This window comes from Chelmon rostratus, chromosome 13 (assembly GCF_017976325.1).
Source record: "Chelmon rostratus isolate fCheRos1 chromosome 13, fCheRos1.pri, whole genome shotgun sequence".
NCBI classification, from domain to species: domain Eukaryota; kingdom Metazoa; phylum Chordata; class Actinopteri; order Chaetodontiformes; family Chaetodontidae; genus Chelmon; species Chelmon rostratus.
In genome coordinates, this window is record NC_055670.1 from 3,747,137 (window position 1) to 3,763,065 (window position 15,929).

Here is a 15,929-nt window from a genome sequence, read left to right on the forward strand (position 1 = left end):
CTCCTTTACAAAATGCTGTGAGTTTGACTTGGGTGGAGGGACAGGGATGCTGGAAGTCAGTCACAGTTGGGAGAGCTGAGAGAAGGTCTATAGTCTATACAATATAAAATCATACTAGATTGGTGGGTGATATTCATGTTTTTGTATGAATTTGAATGGCTAGGATAACTTAAATCTAATCTAGTTATTGAAAGCATTTTACAACAATTTGAGAACATTTTACAGCAGACGGCAAACTTGAACACCATAATACTGTATGCCAAAGCAGCCATGGCAACTACGGTCAGCAACACAGAACTAATACATGACAACTCCATAATGCCTAAGATTAATTCTGGACGTGTGCTAGAGATGTGACCCACAACCAGTTCATCATAGTTTAGACTAATGCGAGCAGCAAGGACACTGAGGAGATGAGCAAAGCCTAAACGCAGTCTGCAGTGGTGTTTACTTACTTCACTGACAAACCACAGAATTATAGAGTAACATTAGGCTTCATGATCAAAGAAAGTTCTTATATCACATCAATCACATCTCCTCTGCTCTGCTTTCCCCGCCCCATCTTCTCGCTCTGCCAATAGGAAGAGAACCAGGAAGAGGAAGTTTAGATAAGGTGGGGGTGTGGCCAGCTAGAGTCTCTCTTTGGGACCATGCGGCCTGTTCAGGTGAGTTTGGGTTGTAAGATACAGAGTTGGCTTGTTTTTTGATCTTTTTGGTTGTTTTCCTGTTTTGTTTGCTTCTTGAAGGAAATGTTAGGGTTTGTTTTCCTGCTTTGTTTGCTTTTTGAAGGAAATGGTAGGGTTTGTTGCTTCTTGAAGGAAATGTTAGAAGAGGCTGTTAAATCTAGTCTGTGGTTTAGGCCTCCACCTTCAGCACCCTCTAAATTTTCCACCCCCTACCCGAACAAGGGTCTGTATCCAATCCCTACTTTCATCTTTTGACTCTACCTCTTTATTTTCTACCCCCTACCCGAACCAGGGTTTTGTATTCCCACCCCGCTTTTTTGGTGCAGTTGGTGAGAGGCAGGTGTAGATGATGGTAGTGTGGCAATCGGCAGTTACATGTGGCATCTAGGCCTGTGGTAGCATTGTAGCAGCTAACAATAGCTAAAGCGGTGAGAGTATGATAGTATCTTAGCAGTTAGTATTGGTAGCTAGCAGTTAACATTAACAGCATAGGTGAATCTAGCTTTAATGTCTTCTTCTGTTCCTCTTAGCAGGTAGCGGTTAGCACGTAACATTAGCTAAATGGTAGCATCGGAACTGTATTGTCTTCTTCTGTTCTTCTTAGCGGTTAGCATTAGCATTAGCAATAGTTAAATGGTAGCATTGGTACTGGCCACTACCTGGAGCATCTCTGGGTCAGTTGAACGTGGCGGTGCTGTTTGGATTGTGTAGGAGCAGTGTGAACTGGCACTGGGGGGGTGACTCTGGGACGCCGGAGTTCACTGCCTAACCTCCTGGAGGTGTAGTGGGACTAAGTAGGCAAAACACTGTTGAAAGGAGGTTTCCACCTGATGACCCCCAGAGACGTGTTAGGAATCACTGCTCTTTGGCAGGTATAGAGGCAGATTAGAGCTCCAAGGTTCTTCACTGAGAATGAATCCTCTTTTTGAGCACAAGTATCTTGTGTTTAAATTAACTGTCCATATTCTCACACTCCCTCTCTCTTGCTCATCCACATGAGCTCTTGTTCTCTCCTGCAAGAGTGCGTCTCACTCTATTTAATCAGTTCTTTTTTTTATATTGCATCAGCTCTTGCAGGAGTTAATAACACTGGCGTACTGTTCACCGAAAACATGAGCTTGTTCAATTGCAATTCTTGCAGAACACATAGTTGCACAATTTATTCCAGGCAGTGAACTGAACTGCTAACTGCTCTACAGCAAGTCAATTTTTCCATTTGGTGCCATCATGAAGTAGAATGAATTAAGAGTGAAATGAGGTGGCATTACACCAACAGCGGGCATGATCCATTACAGGCAAGAGACACATGGACAGATCTCTTAAACCTCAACAGTAAGGTCAGACAGGCAAAGGCTAAGAGGACATCATAGATGGTCATTTGACCAAACTTCTCTGACATTCAGAATTTCAAAGCATCATTAATGGGATGACTGCTGACATAATGCCTAGTGTCCTCGGCTACACAGACAGATCACTCTCTGTCTCGCTGTGTGCCTGTTTCAGATGTTAGCAGACCTAAACTGAAAATCTGCAGACAGTTTGATGTGCCAACTTGCAGAGCATCAAGAAAGATGCCACCCACTCCAACACTGGGCAACTGTCAAGATACTGAGAGTTTCCACATCCCAGATTTTCACTGAAAGGTTTCTTCAACACTGTATTGCTGCTGACATGGAAGTTTTGCTGGCATTTCCTGACTTATAGGTTTGCATGTCTCTTGCTGAGAATCAATGCATTCTACCCCACTCCTGTTATGGTCACTTATGTAGCAGTTATGCCATTTACCTCCTCAGTGTGTTTACCACAGCAATGGAAAGTAACTAAGTACATTTACTTAAGTACTGTGCTGTGCTGGAGATCAGAGCACTGGGGGAGCGTTGGTGTTTACGCAGTGGGCAACAGAACCGGCTCAGCAGCCTCACACTGAACACAGACAGACCAGGACTGAACACAGCGTCTGAGAGCAACAGAGGCCAGTTTGATGACAGGAGAAACAGGGCCGAGGTGATTTACAGCACACAGACAAAATTGAATCAGGCTATAAGGATGTCCAGATGTAAGCTGCTGTGTGCACCTGCACTGTACATCTGTGTAAGATTCTGTATGTTAGGGGGGTAATGCAAGAATTCCTGTCTTCCTCTTCATTCCATGATAAATATTTGTTTAATACTGGGTGCGTGATATGTTCTACATATGTTAATATGATGTGCTTCTCCTCTAGCCCCCTGTGGTCAGTTACTTCATCTTAAACAAAGTCAAATCATCCCTTTAAATCATCAATTATTGTATGACCCACTGGAAGTGTGTGGCGGTGTCTGTCGATTTTCTGTAGAATTTGAAGATTATTGCTCATTTTTGACGGCAAAAGAGGAATGCTATGATTATTTTTTTTTCTATTAAACAACACATACCAACAAATAATGTATTTATGCTCCACTCTAGCTTTATATGTCACTTCGTTGTCCAAAAATGGGATTTTCAGAGCCGATAAGATGAATTGTACGGCAAAGGATTCCACAATTCCCGCAGCACAAGTCACTCCTGACCTCAGCCAGCTAAAAATAGCTGAAACATGATGCATTAATACATAAGGCTTCAGTACACCCGTTTCCTGCACAATCACCACCAGGCTGACTACATTCCACAGAATTATACACACACACACGCACACAGAGGTTTTACATTCAAAGACAAATATGTTGAAGGAGCTCTCCGTTGTTCTCTGTATTGTGTCAGTTTCTGGCCTAACAGGTGGCCTGAGGAAATGGAAGCAAGGTGGGATCTCTCAGCCAAGCTGATTTTCTAATTCTGCATAAATGTACTCCATCCCACAATGCTGCACCTTTCCTGGCTTTACGTTTGTGAGAAGTATACCCATCCAAACTCAAGGGTTCCAATTTAGAAGAATTTGGATACTGTAACATACTGTACCTTAAACTATTTAAAATTTATTTTAACTGGCTGGAAGCAATTAATCAAGTAATCAACTGATTTTGTAACAAGTGGGGCAAAGAATCATGTGAATAAAGCCATTACTTTTGCTATATATTCTTGTGGTTAAAAAGTGACATGTGTGACCCAAGTTGAGAAAATCCTGGTAAGAGCATTTTCTTGAAAGGCCTGAAACTACTCCTTCCCCACTTCATGCAATTTGCTTACCCCTCCTCGTTAAAACCTGCTTGAAGACGTCACAAGGCAAAAACTGTGTGAGTCTCTGACAGTGATCTGCTTTCCCTGACATGATAAACATGTCCAACGAACCCATTTATTAGCTAAGTGACACAGCTGTAGCACATTATGTAAGTGTGAACTGCTTATGTAGCTATAAAAAAGGATGAAAAGAATGATGTGTGAAAAGAAATACAGAAATATGTTTGGTAATGTGGGTGCTGAGATGGACAGTTGGTCAAAGACATCACTGTCTAATTATTTAGGGGCTTTAACTTAAAAAGTTAATGTTGCATTTGGTGATTAAACACCATTTGATCACATGCTCTGTAGTGTTTTCACAGATAATACATGCAGAATGCTCCAGACGTGAAAAAAACAAACTACTGGAATCTCTTAAAGACACATTTTTCTTTACCTGATAGAGCATGACTGGCTCTATGCTGTAACCCAGCATCTCAGCGAACTCTCTCGCAATCACTGACTTGCCACAACCCTAGAAAATACAAAAACATTGTAATTAAGGCCAGAAACTCACCATGTGTGCTGTATGTGTGTATACTGTACATTATGTGTACTACCTTGGCTCCTATGAGACATATGTCTTTAACCATGTGTGACTGCATCATCTCAGCAATCAGCTGGGAGTGGCTTGGTGTACTGATGAAGGTCGAGCTGCTGTTGGGTGGACGCAGCTCCTTGGTTCCTGCTGGAACCTTAAGTTTGATGGAGACAAGATGCAGCCATGAAAGAGCAACCAACAGCTTCATCATTCTCTAAGAGTTGTGGAAAAACAGTCCTTTAAATAAACCATGATTCACTGATGCATCAGCATCACTGGCATACTGTTGGGAAAAAAAAATACAGTATGTTCCAAAAACAGTGTTATCAAAGAAAATATAACTTCAAAGAGTTAACGAAAGTGATATCATTTGTTTGGCTGGAAGATCAGCGCCGCTATTCTTAGAAGTCTGAAATAGCTCTGTTCTCCCAAACCCCACACGGTGACTCATTCACATACACTGTTCGGTTTTCATCCAAGAAGAATTAAAGACTGATGAAGATGTTCCCTCCAAAGACTCCACAGAGTCAACTACAGAGTCTCAGTCAGAGGGACTGATAGAGTGTCTGTCTGTTAACTCCATAGGACAGCTTTAACAGTGACTTGCAGCAGGAGCAGTGCTTTATGTCCTCGAAGCTCCAATCAGTGATTAGAATAAGTACTCCTTTGTCCCACATAGGCCTTGTATTTCAGTTTACATGCTTTGCATGGTTGGCTATAGTTTTGCAATGCATATAGCCAATCTACTGGTACCTGAAAGGTGATGTCCTTGTCTACGACACGTAAAGTGACATCTGCATGGCCCTCAACATCCTTTGCCATGGACACATTCACAGTGGTGCTGGGTGCTGGCTGACGATGACCATCCAAAAGTTCAAATCTCTACAAAAGAGTGCCACAGAATGTGTGTAGGCCAAAATGAATACCTTTACATGGTGTATCTTATCCTATGTTCAGACCATAACAACATACAGACGAGTGACGGTTCACATCCTGACTTACACTGAGTACACCCTCCACAGCGGTGCGCCCATCCTTGCCCAGGATGCTTGGGTAGGGGTAAAGTCTCTGGACTAGTTGCTGGGAGGACAGCATGGGGAAGGTGTTCTGCAACAACACAGAATAAACTGTCATTGCTTCTTTCTCCTTCTTTACGAAACAGGAAGGAAGATTCAGGGTGCCTGGATTCTCACCAACACGTGGACGGCAGGAAGCAGGCTGTCCACAGGGAAGTCAGGAAGGCCAAGGTTGGATGATTCCTGGGAGCACAGCGTAGTGCCTAGTGACAGCAGCTGGGACACTCTGACATACAGGGCACAAGAGAATATCACATATAAAGAACTACTGAGACTTTAACACCTACAAAACAATAGCAGCAGGTCAAACGAGCCATATGAAAAGGTCTACGCTTCAGTTACCTTTCTGCAGCAATGTTTGGTCCTGCTGTGTACAGTAGCTCCAACTGGTCCTGAAAAGAAATCAAAATGTAAGAACCTCTAAGGTGCACTTCTGCCACTCCGTCAAAAAATATAGGGGCACAGACAAAAGCGTAAGGGCACAAGTTCAAAATCTCTAAGATCTGTTTTTGAAAACTGTTTGCTGAGAGGGTAGAAACACAGTGGCAGCCTTAAAAATGTTCACATGATGTGGCAACTGAACATGAGACAAGAAGCATAAAATGTGAAATATGAATTCAGTGCATTTGACACATGGAAATAAAAGGTATAGCCCACAAGCTTCAAAATAAAGAGCCAGATCACTCAAATTACAAACACTGAAAATTGCATTCAACACAAAATTCAGCATTAATGTATCTTTCCAGTATTCTGATACAATTCCTCCACACAGTCCACAAGTCCTGCTGTGAACTTACAGAGACACATTTTTGATTGGAAGTAGTTCAAAATAGGATCAGTGGGGAAAACAAGCAAGGTGATCTCCCATTTTGTCCTTTTCTCTCCTTACTGAAACATGTTAGTGGTGGGACACTTAATGTAATTCCTTAATTCCTGGACTAACCTTGAATGGCAGGTAATAGATGTCTCTGGCCTGGAAGCGAGAGCGAAGAGGAGGATCCAACGGGTTGCCCTTGTACTTGGGGACAGGAAGACCGAGAGCGATGACACGAAAGTCCTCGCTTACACGGACAATCTTCCAGCTGTCGAGCTCCTCTTTGCTGTGTTCCTGCCATGCATCAAGGTATAAAACACTCCAGTCTTTTTTATTGCCTAGAACATTTTATTATACTAAGTGCAATTATTTATTCAAACTGCAACAGGAACACAGCCACAAGTAACAAGTAGTCTGAATGTCACACTGTATTTATGGCAAGGGCCTTTTTTTTTTAGCATAACAGGAGCACAGTAGGAGTAGTGTGAAAAGTCCCTGTTTAAGTGTGAAGATTCAGATAGATATGGCCTCAAACAACAGCCACGATGATGGAAAATAATAATTTTCTTAAATGTAAAAAATGATAACACCCGGATACAAAGTTTGTCATCCTTAGCTGCTGTCTTCTAAAAAAAAGCATTATGTTTAATTATAAACCAGGAGAGTAAACCATTACACCACCAAGACCATCAAACCCTCAAAGGTGTTGGATTTATGTAGGCTAGGCTTGTGTGCTGCTCTGACCTGCAGCAGCTTGTCGTAACGCTCAGCTGACATGAGGAAGCGTCCGTCCTCCAGCTGCATCTCTCTGTTCTCCAGCAGGTTGTTAAGGACAGGCAGAACATTTCTCTCCGCCTTCTCTAGACCCTCCAGGACCAGGACTCGACCTTGTGTTGCTGCCCTTACAGCACACTGTGGGCAAACACATAAATCAGTAAATGCAATCAATACTCCAGAAATAATTGGAGATGCAGGGGAATGGCTAATTTTAAGTTAAAACCACTGCAATCAGTTCAACCTCAGGTCAAATCTGCTGCTCCATTGTCCAGCACGACCTCTGACCCTGTGCAAATGTTAACAGTGCTAAAAGCATTTATATAAAAAGAAATCTGTCTGTGCATCAGTTCTTACTGACCGTGATCTAACGACAATATGAGCTTGCCATAAAGTCTTTCCTGAGGATGTCCTCGGTTTATTGTGTTCAGAACATTCAGCAAACTACTCCACACAAAGCTTGAAAACAGTCTCAGCTGTTTTAGGAAGGCCTATTTTCTACCACCAACAGTGGGATAAAAAAAACTACTGGGTTCTACCGGGTTTAGTTTACACAGGCATGTGTGTATGCGTGTGTGTGTGTACATGTAGATGTGTGTGTAAATGCACATTTCTGCATCAAAAAGCACATGTGACGTCAAAAGGAAGGAAACTTTAGCTGTCTGGGTGGACCGCAGAGCAAGTGGCCATATAATTAGGTTAACATGTAAATACGTGGCAGGTTGTGTGGGAAGCAGAGCCATAAAACGATAGTGAGAACCAGATGCTCTATATTTAACTCTTGATCCATTTTCAGCACAAACACTGTAATCAGATAATTGTTAGAAATGTAAGTGACGCAGGATGGTGAGGGACGGGGAAGCACAGATAGTCCTTGTTTTTAAGCATGACACTAAAGTGTGCAGAAAAAAGAACAACATTTCACCACATACTCCCCCCTGACCCCATTTATTGTATTCATGTAGTTATTGTGTACTTATTTTTGATGTTGCTTTGGACCGTGCCCAAACCCAGAGTCTGCCCACTGAGGTGTGACATTCTTAGTTTTCTTTGTTTATTCATTCTTAACATATATACACATACAATTATTTTCTTCTGCTTTTTAATGCCATTCACTGTTAATGTTTTCTTTTGTTTGTTACTTTTTAACATTTTTGCTTTTTGACATTTTGTTTTGATGCTCAGTTGCCACTGGTTTGTACATGGCACTAAGGGCCTTTGCATGCTGAGGATTGTTTGGGCGTTCACTTGCTACACTACTACACGACATATTACCCAGAAAGTGCATGCAATGAATTTATTTTGCAAAAGAACTTGCAGCAGAGGCTCATTATCAGTTGGCTATACACTGTTTTCAGTTAACATTCTGCTTTAGTGGAGGTGGCAAGCTTTTCATTACTGTAATGGAGTCATATTTTCAGTGTGGGTTTGAGGTAAGCTGCCTTACATAAGAGCCTGATAACTGGAGTGAGGTGACTGGAGATGTCAAAAATACAACATGCATGTGACAGCATTCATGTGACTCCATCCTTCATACGCACTTGGGGGGCGCTGAAGGGGGAAAGGGAAAAAAAAAAACTAGAGAACTAGAGAGACCAAGAGTGGAAGGAAGGGAGGGGAGGAAGAGAGTAAGCACAGGGACTGACACGTTAGGTCTGAATATAGGGCTCCAAATCAGCACAGAGCCCTGAGGAATACTTGGATGTTCTAGATAGCACACAAACACGCACCTCCTACAATACCAAACTATTCTCAAAGAGAAAAGCTTGCTAATTTGCACCCACACAACTTCAGTTCCTCACACAATATACTTTAAATGTCAGATGCTGTAACGTGTTCACATACTCACTAATTGCACCCACGGGCACATATTGATACACACAAAAATCAGCTACATCTGCTACAAGTTTTATCCAGTACTGCAGCTGATAAACCTGCACATGCCAACTCACACAGACACACACTTTATTAGAAGGCCCAACATTTGAGGAGACCAGAAATAAGCAATGTCTCCACACCTAGTAGTATCATTAATAATGCTGTCTCTATTCAACTCAGGTCAAGTTTGGTCATATGGCCCAATATCACACATTTGCCTCAAGGGGCTTTGCAACCTGTGCAGCAAATGACACCCTCAGGTGTTCATGAGCTGCTTCAACTACCCTCTGGGAGTTGAAGGGGTTGGTTAGTTCTCCTTGTCGTGGGAAACATAACGTGTATCAACCAGCCTTGGTAGACACATTACTGTGTCATCAGTGGATAAGGACGGGTGGACGGACAGGAAACAATGAATCATTCAGAGACAGCTTCCAAGACTTTGGACCAGGACATAGCCATGATTTTTTGTCAAAAGTGTTAATGTCCGGTTTAGACCCCTTTTTTAGTGTTTAGAACCAAGGCTATGTGATTGTCAACATATGTGCACTCTTGGGCTCTATATTCCTAACATACTAAAGCAGAACAGCACGATAAACTATAAAATATGTTGCTGCAATTTGCTCGTGAAGGTACGCTTCCGAGGTGTCATTGCATGGAAAGCACAGCTGACTTCTGAACTTAACTATAACTATCAAATTAGAAAAATTTGCCATAGCTAAACAAAGCTGCCACATAAGCAGGGTGACAGCCCGAATGCTTAATCTGCACTGGCACATACTGTAAACAGCCCCCTTACGTATTAAATCATAAAACCACTCAGAAACAATGGCTGAGGTCAATGCAGGGTACAAGCAAGTGTATGCAGTACAGATTCGTGTTTTTCACTGAGCAGACTTCCTTCTCAAGCACCATGAGAAATCTAAACATATACATATGATACATACAGATTCACAGAACAGCACTTCCTTAGATTTACACTCTGCTACAGTAATTGAACTCTCTTCCACTTTCAGTCTAATTATAAGAAACTCAAACTAATTAGCCATGAGTTTTCTTCTTTCAGTGAAACAACTTTGTGAATAAAGTCTAGAGAACAAATGTGGTGAGAATAAAACATGAAACACTTAACCCTGTTTCCATGGAGTTTATATTTAAACTGTTATGCAAATTATTTATTTTTCACACTGCTGAAGCCATGTGCTAATTAGTTGTGGATAATGACATGACTGAGGTAACCATCACAGCTTATCATCGTTTGTCACCACTGGCTCCTTGAAGCTAAATGACCGGGTGCAATGACCAGGCTGACATATGTGGATTTATTTTTTTTTTCATAATTGTTTTTGAATGGAGAACAGAAAGGTCTCCTTTGAGACATCAGCCTGGATAATGAGGGACTGCTGGTTTCCATGGTTACTTGACTTACAAAGTCAACAGAGTGTGGGGGTGTATGTTTGCAAAAAGCTTGATCGATCAAAAAGTGGCATGGAAAGGAACAGAATGGAAGTGTAAGAGAGGGCACCAGTTGACTTCGTGTTACTGTGAGTGAATGCCCCTGTTTGTGTGCTTCAGAGAGGAGCAGAGATGCTAACACATTTGATTATAGACATGCTTTATGTCCTGATGACTTACAACTTGCTTTCAGTACTGACCAAATCAGTTCTCCTCTGTGTTATAAAGACAGCTAGCTGGAAACTGACTCCGGTGATTCTAAAATTGTCTTTTAATTCAGTTTAATTTAAAACATTTAGAAAAATGAATGTTTGTACAGACCTGTGGAAACCTACTGTCTAGTCTAACAATAGAAATTTCTCTTAGTAAAACTGGATGCCATGAAGCTGTGAACCTACTGTGCATACATGTGTTGTGGACACATGACAGGTTTGATGGCATTTATTCTTGTTTTGTCCTGTTTTTGTCATGCATGCGCCCCTTCAGCGCAGCGTTGCTCACATTCGTTTGGCTCAAGCAGCAGTACACAGATTTATCGTGCTGCAAATGCTTCTGTGACTGACCATAAGGAGTCAAGATGAGTCTGTTTTGGAGTCTTTGCTTCTAGATGTCTGCAGCTGCCCATGTAGGCAACAAACAGGTAGAACTGACAGAACTGAGAGAGGCAGCGCACATGCTGGAGAGGTCACAAGTCTATCACCAGGTTAACACATACGGACAGACATCCACATTCCCACTCAAAGAACGTGTAATGAGTGCACATAACAATCACAAACAAATGTTACTGTGTCAAAAATTAAATGGGGATTCAACACAAACTTGGGTTCATTTCAAACCCTGCTTGTTTGACAGAGTATGAATGCAAAGAAAGACTATACGCAGAGAGTGGATTTACCTGGTCTATGTAGAAGGCTGTCCCTGAGCGGATCTCTCTCCTCTGTTTCAGGTCAGTTTCTGTGGTGTCCCTGGACAGAGCCACATACTCCACTTCCCGTTTGGTCAACTCCTGGCCAACAGCAAGGGGAAAAACTAGGCTTTATGCAGCACTTCAGAAACCCATGGAACAGTTTTAGGCTTTTGTTGAATCATAAAAATATGAGAGAATTCTGCTAATAAATGCCATGAACTAAAACAATACAAAGGGATATCAAAGGTCTGGAAATTTCTAAGAAAAAGTCGATGAGAGCTGGAATGTAACATATATAATATGAAGGACATTTTAAGTGTAATTTTGCTTTAGTTCCAACTTCTTAACTTCTCAGTATTTTAAGAATTTCACATGCAGCAAGCATGTGTGTGCATGTTTGTGTGTGTGCTTACGAGATACTGCATAGCTATGGATCGTCTCAGGGGTCCTGGGGGACCGATAAGAAACACGTCCTGACCCAAAAGGTCTTTCTGCATAATCCATCGTAGATGCTGAGCCACTGTCTGAGGTAGGGAGTCTGAGACTAGAGAATCCACACAAAACAAAGTTTTAGGAACTTTTGTTTTATCTGTTGCCACTCGTCCTTTCATTTCATGTATACATACACTTTATTTTGTACAGACAACTAATCACTCCCACACAGAGACAGAAAATTACATACTGTGTTTGACAGGAACAAGTTCTGGATTCTGAGGTGTTTTGAGCTTGTAAGAGATCTCTCCAATCTTCACTGTGTCACCTGCAAGTATGATGGTAATTAACACATGAGAAACCATTCTAATGATAATCAGGACAGCTTGGTGTTGGCCATGCCTGATACCTTTGACACAGTAACAATGAAAAACACAGGTTCCTAATGTTTTGCTAGCTGATAAACAGCCCTTTTTTAGATTTGAGACTTTCGAGCTAAGCATCTGCTTTTCTTAAAAAATCTTACTGCTGTTTTCAATACATTTTTGAATTCCTAAAGCGGTCATCTAATCCAGATGGTATGAAAAATATTCACAGTGCTGTAGACTTGGACCTCTTCTCAGAAACCATTGTGACATGTCACAGCTGGAATAGTACAGGTGTACATAATAAAATGAATGATTAGTGAATTCCATTTAGCTGTCTTAGTTTTGGGGTCCTGGTATTGTCCATACTGGCTCACTGACAGACTCTTCTTCTTCTTCTACAGCAGTTGGCATCCTTTACATTGCATGATTGCCTCTTTCTGGCTTTAATAATCCATGATACGTCCTGTGCTATTACAGTTGCTTTCAGAAACCTGGATAGTCATTTTGATTGATTTTGATTATATCCCTCCGAACTATGATATTCCTGCAGTAGATCTGCTGTTTTATCTCTGTTCTTAATAATAACTAGCTCCATATCCATCCAAGCATTTTGCAGCATCCAGACTCAGAACACAGTTGGACAAATTTCCATTCTATGAACTTTCATTTGTTCTGCAATGTCCTTGCCTACCCACCCAAAACTTGATTTTTGTACTTTTCCCCTCTCCCAACAAGCCCCCAAGACCGTCTTTGCCGGATGACTTTCATTGTGTCCCACTAGATTAATCCAGTAATGGGCCATCAGCTGTTTCCTGTGGAGCCACAGTGGCATTTCTCCTGCCTCCATTTGAAGAGCACACACTGGGGCTGTTTTCACCACCCTAAACAAATTGTCAGAGCGCATGCACACCCAAGTCCAAAAGCACAGACTCAGCTGCTGATCCATACACAACACAACCACAATCTATTCTTGCCCAGATTAAAGCTACATATATACTTCAATCAAGCCATGTCAGCACCCCATTCTGGCCTGCCAGACGCCTCATGATGTTAATGACTTTTTACTTTTATTCCCTACACTTGTCACATTCTCACAGCATGTTAGTCTGGGATCAAAGTTGACTTTCAAAACACGAAAGCACTACACTTTCTAGATTATTGTCCTATAACTTTAGGTTCATACCTTCCCTGATTTTCTCATTTGAGGAAAACAGAACGGTAGTTTTTTTTCCACAGAGAACTTAAAATCCCATTCTGTTGCCCATCTTCCACTTGATTTATCTGTCCTCTAGTTTCTTAGCAATATCTTCCATATTCCCTCCCCTCTTTCACAAAGCCTCATCATCTGCAAACACAGACCTTGCCATGCCTGACGGTACACTTTCAAATATACCATTTATCATTACTGATAATAATGTAGGGCTTACAACAGTGCCCTGGGGTGTACCACTTTCTACAATGTGATTTTCAGTGAGCTCAGATCCTATTTTAACCTGAAAAGTCCCTTCACTCAATAAAATCGATAATCAAATTGAAGATTTTTCCCTCAGTTCATGTTGAGGCTGTAACTTGATCAACAAACCTCTCCATAACATGAACATCTTCTCCACATCAAAAAACACTGCAGCCACTGTTTCTTAATTAACCCGGGCCTTTCTGACCTCATCCTCTAAACACAGAACCGAGTTCACTGTGCTCCTGCCTCTCCTAAATCCACTTTGACATGCAGTCACCGAGCTCCTCTTTTCCAAGAAGTGCATGAGCCTCTTATTAAGCATCTGCTAAATTAGTTAACAGATATGTGATATGTGTTAAGCATTGGGTCAGTAGTTTACTGGCTTGCTAGGACCTTTGCCACACTTTGTGATTGGAATTATGACAGTGTCCTTGCAGCTCACAGGGACTCGCCCCTCCTTCCAAACTTTATTGAATAACGACAGCAACTTATTTTCTCCTTCTTCACTTAGATGTTTAATCAATATAGAACATCTTCTGTCTTTCCCCAGTGCACTCTTTTCAATTTTGGCTTGTACCGTCTTCAACTCTCCAATCATAAATGGGCTATTGAATTCCCTCCAACTACTATTCTTTCCCCTAAGCATCTCCATATTCCCAGCTCAATTTTTTTCCCTACTTTGCTTTCACTCCTCAGTCAGATTACTGGAGCTGTGTAGCGCAACAAGGGCTTTTACCATCAGCTCAGCCTTGTCATTGCTGATATTATATCCTGCTTCATCTTTCAGTTAATTGTTTCAATATTCATGTTGTCACTAATCTGATTATGTTTATCACATTCATTCATTGCTGTATTTAGTTTACTACACAGCATATTGGATTATGGTCACTGGTCCCCTTCTGATGCAGATGCCAGTCACACACTGGCGTAAAGGTATTGGTCACTAGCGTCACATCTAGAGATTCCTTGTCAGCATTCACATCTATTCTTATGCATCCAACAATACCTCCCCTACCTGGCCATTGTAATCAGTTCTGCCACTCCCACATAACGTATTATGTTAATCAAAGTTTCCACACAACATAATGCTTCCTCTGCAGAGTTCTATCTGCATGGATTATAGAAATGTATCATCACCAGTTCCTTCTTCCTCTCTGCCCACACTTAAAAAACACACACTCCATCTCATTTCCAATAGCAATATTTCTATAGGGTATGCCGTCCCTCATCTTCTTTCCAAATTCTTGCCACCATTTGCTCTGTCAATCAGTTTCTCCTTTTGAACCATCTTAACTATCTCAGGATAGCAGACATTCTGTTTTACTCCTATCTGCTGTACTATAGCCTATTGCATCATTGCTCCACATTACCCAGTAATTGTCATTGCATTTTCACCTCACCCCCATTGGGTCTCTTCTCTCCAGTTTTTAGTTTTTGAGACTTTAACTTTTCCAGCACACAGTAGCTTTCTTGCCTTTTCAACTTGGTCACACTCAATTAGCAAGTTACCATTCCCTTGCACTCTCACATACTTAACTTCACCTACTTTTGCTCTGATTATTTTTGTGAGTTGCAGAGGTTCCATTTCTTTTACTCCACCTTCCCCTTCAAACCTTACTACCACCTCAAGGGATCCTGTCTTGGGACTCTTTGCATTATCCTCCCATCCCTCTCCGTCTGTCCCTCCCAGGCTATCCTTATGTGTTTTCTTTTTCTTGCTCCCACTAGCCTCCCAATAACCTCCCTTCATCACCTGCTCCCATTCATTACCCCCTCTATCTCTCACATAAACCTCCTTCTCACTCAGCTTCATGCTGTTGTAGCTATCTTTGTCTGCCTCCTTGCCCTCCAACAAAAGTAGTTTTAAGAGTATTGCTACTTGACCTGTGCCTACCTTGTATGCCTACAACCTGCCTACACCCTGCTGATTAACAAATGCACAGTCATCCAATTTAAACTTCAATTAACTATTTACTATTCCATACACTCCAGATTATCTTCGGGCTAGCCTCTCTGCTACACACTGCCACGATTTACTGAGACACCTGGCTTTAACCTTTGATCTACTTAGCGTGACAAAATCGAAAAGTGGCTGACGGCATGCGACCAGTGGTTCATAGCATGTAGCGATCGCCACACAAGGGACACACCGCCTGCATAGCGAGCGCCGTGGTCGCACCATACTGGAACTGAAAACCAGCATTTTGTAAACACGCAGTTTCATTGCTGCTGTGTAGAATAGCTAGAATAGTTTCCTATCTGGCCATTGCCAAGAAAAAAAAAACGTAGTCAATTATGACAACGGATTAGCTGTTTGATAGTGAAACAATCCGTAGTGGTACAACTTGGTCCCGAA

At 41.7% G+C, this 15,929-nt stretch overlaps 1 protein-coding gene across 1 annotated transcript in view; it reads right to left on the reverse strand.

Moving 5' to 3' along the window:
• vwa8 (von Willebrand factor A domain containing 8) overlaps nt 1-15,929 on the reverse strand; it is a 70,837-nt gene that overhangs the window by 54,679 nt on the left and 229 nt on the right. The window contains exons 2-12 of the mRNA XM_041951260.1: nt 12,000-12,077; nt 11,731-11,861; nt 11,306-11,416; nt 7,051-7,218; nt 6,436-6,600; nt 5,835-5,884; nt 5,610-5,718; nt 5,419-5,523; nt 5,170-5,298; nt 4,436-4,570; nt 4,273-4,350 (exon numbers count right to left, since the gene is read on the reverse strand). Coding sequence (XP_041807194.1) covers nt 4,273-4,350; nt 4,436-4,570; nt 5,170-5,298; nt 5,419-5,523; nt 5,610-5,718; nt 5,835-5,884; nt 6,436-6,600; nt 7,051-7,218; nt 11,306-11,416; nt 11,731-11,861; nt 12,000-12,077 — 1,259 coding nt within the window. The remainder of the gene's footprint in view (nt 1-4,272; nt 4,351-4,435; nt 4,571-5,169; nt 5,299-5,418; nt 5,524-5,609; nt 5,719-5,834; nt 5,885-6,435; nt 6,601-7,050; nt 7,219-11,305; nt 11,417-11,730; nt 11,862-11,999; nt 12,078-15,929) is intronic.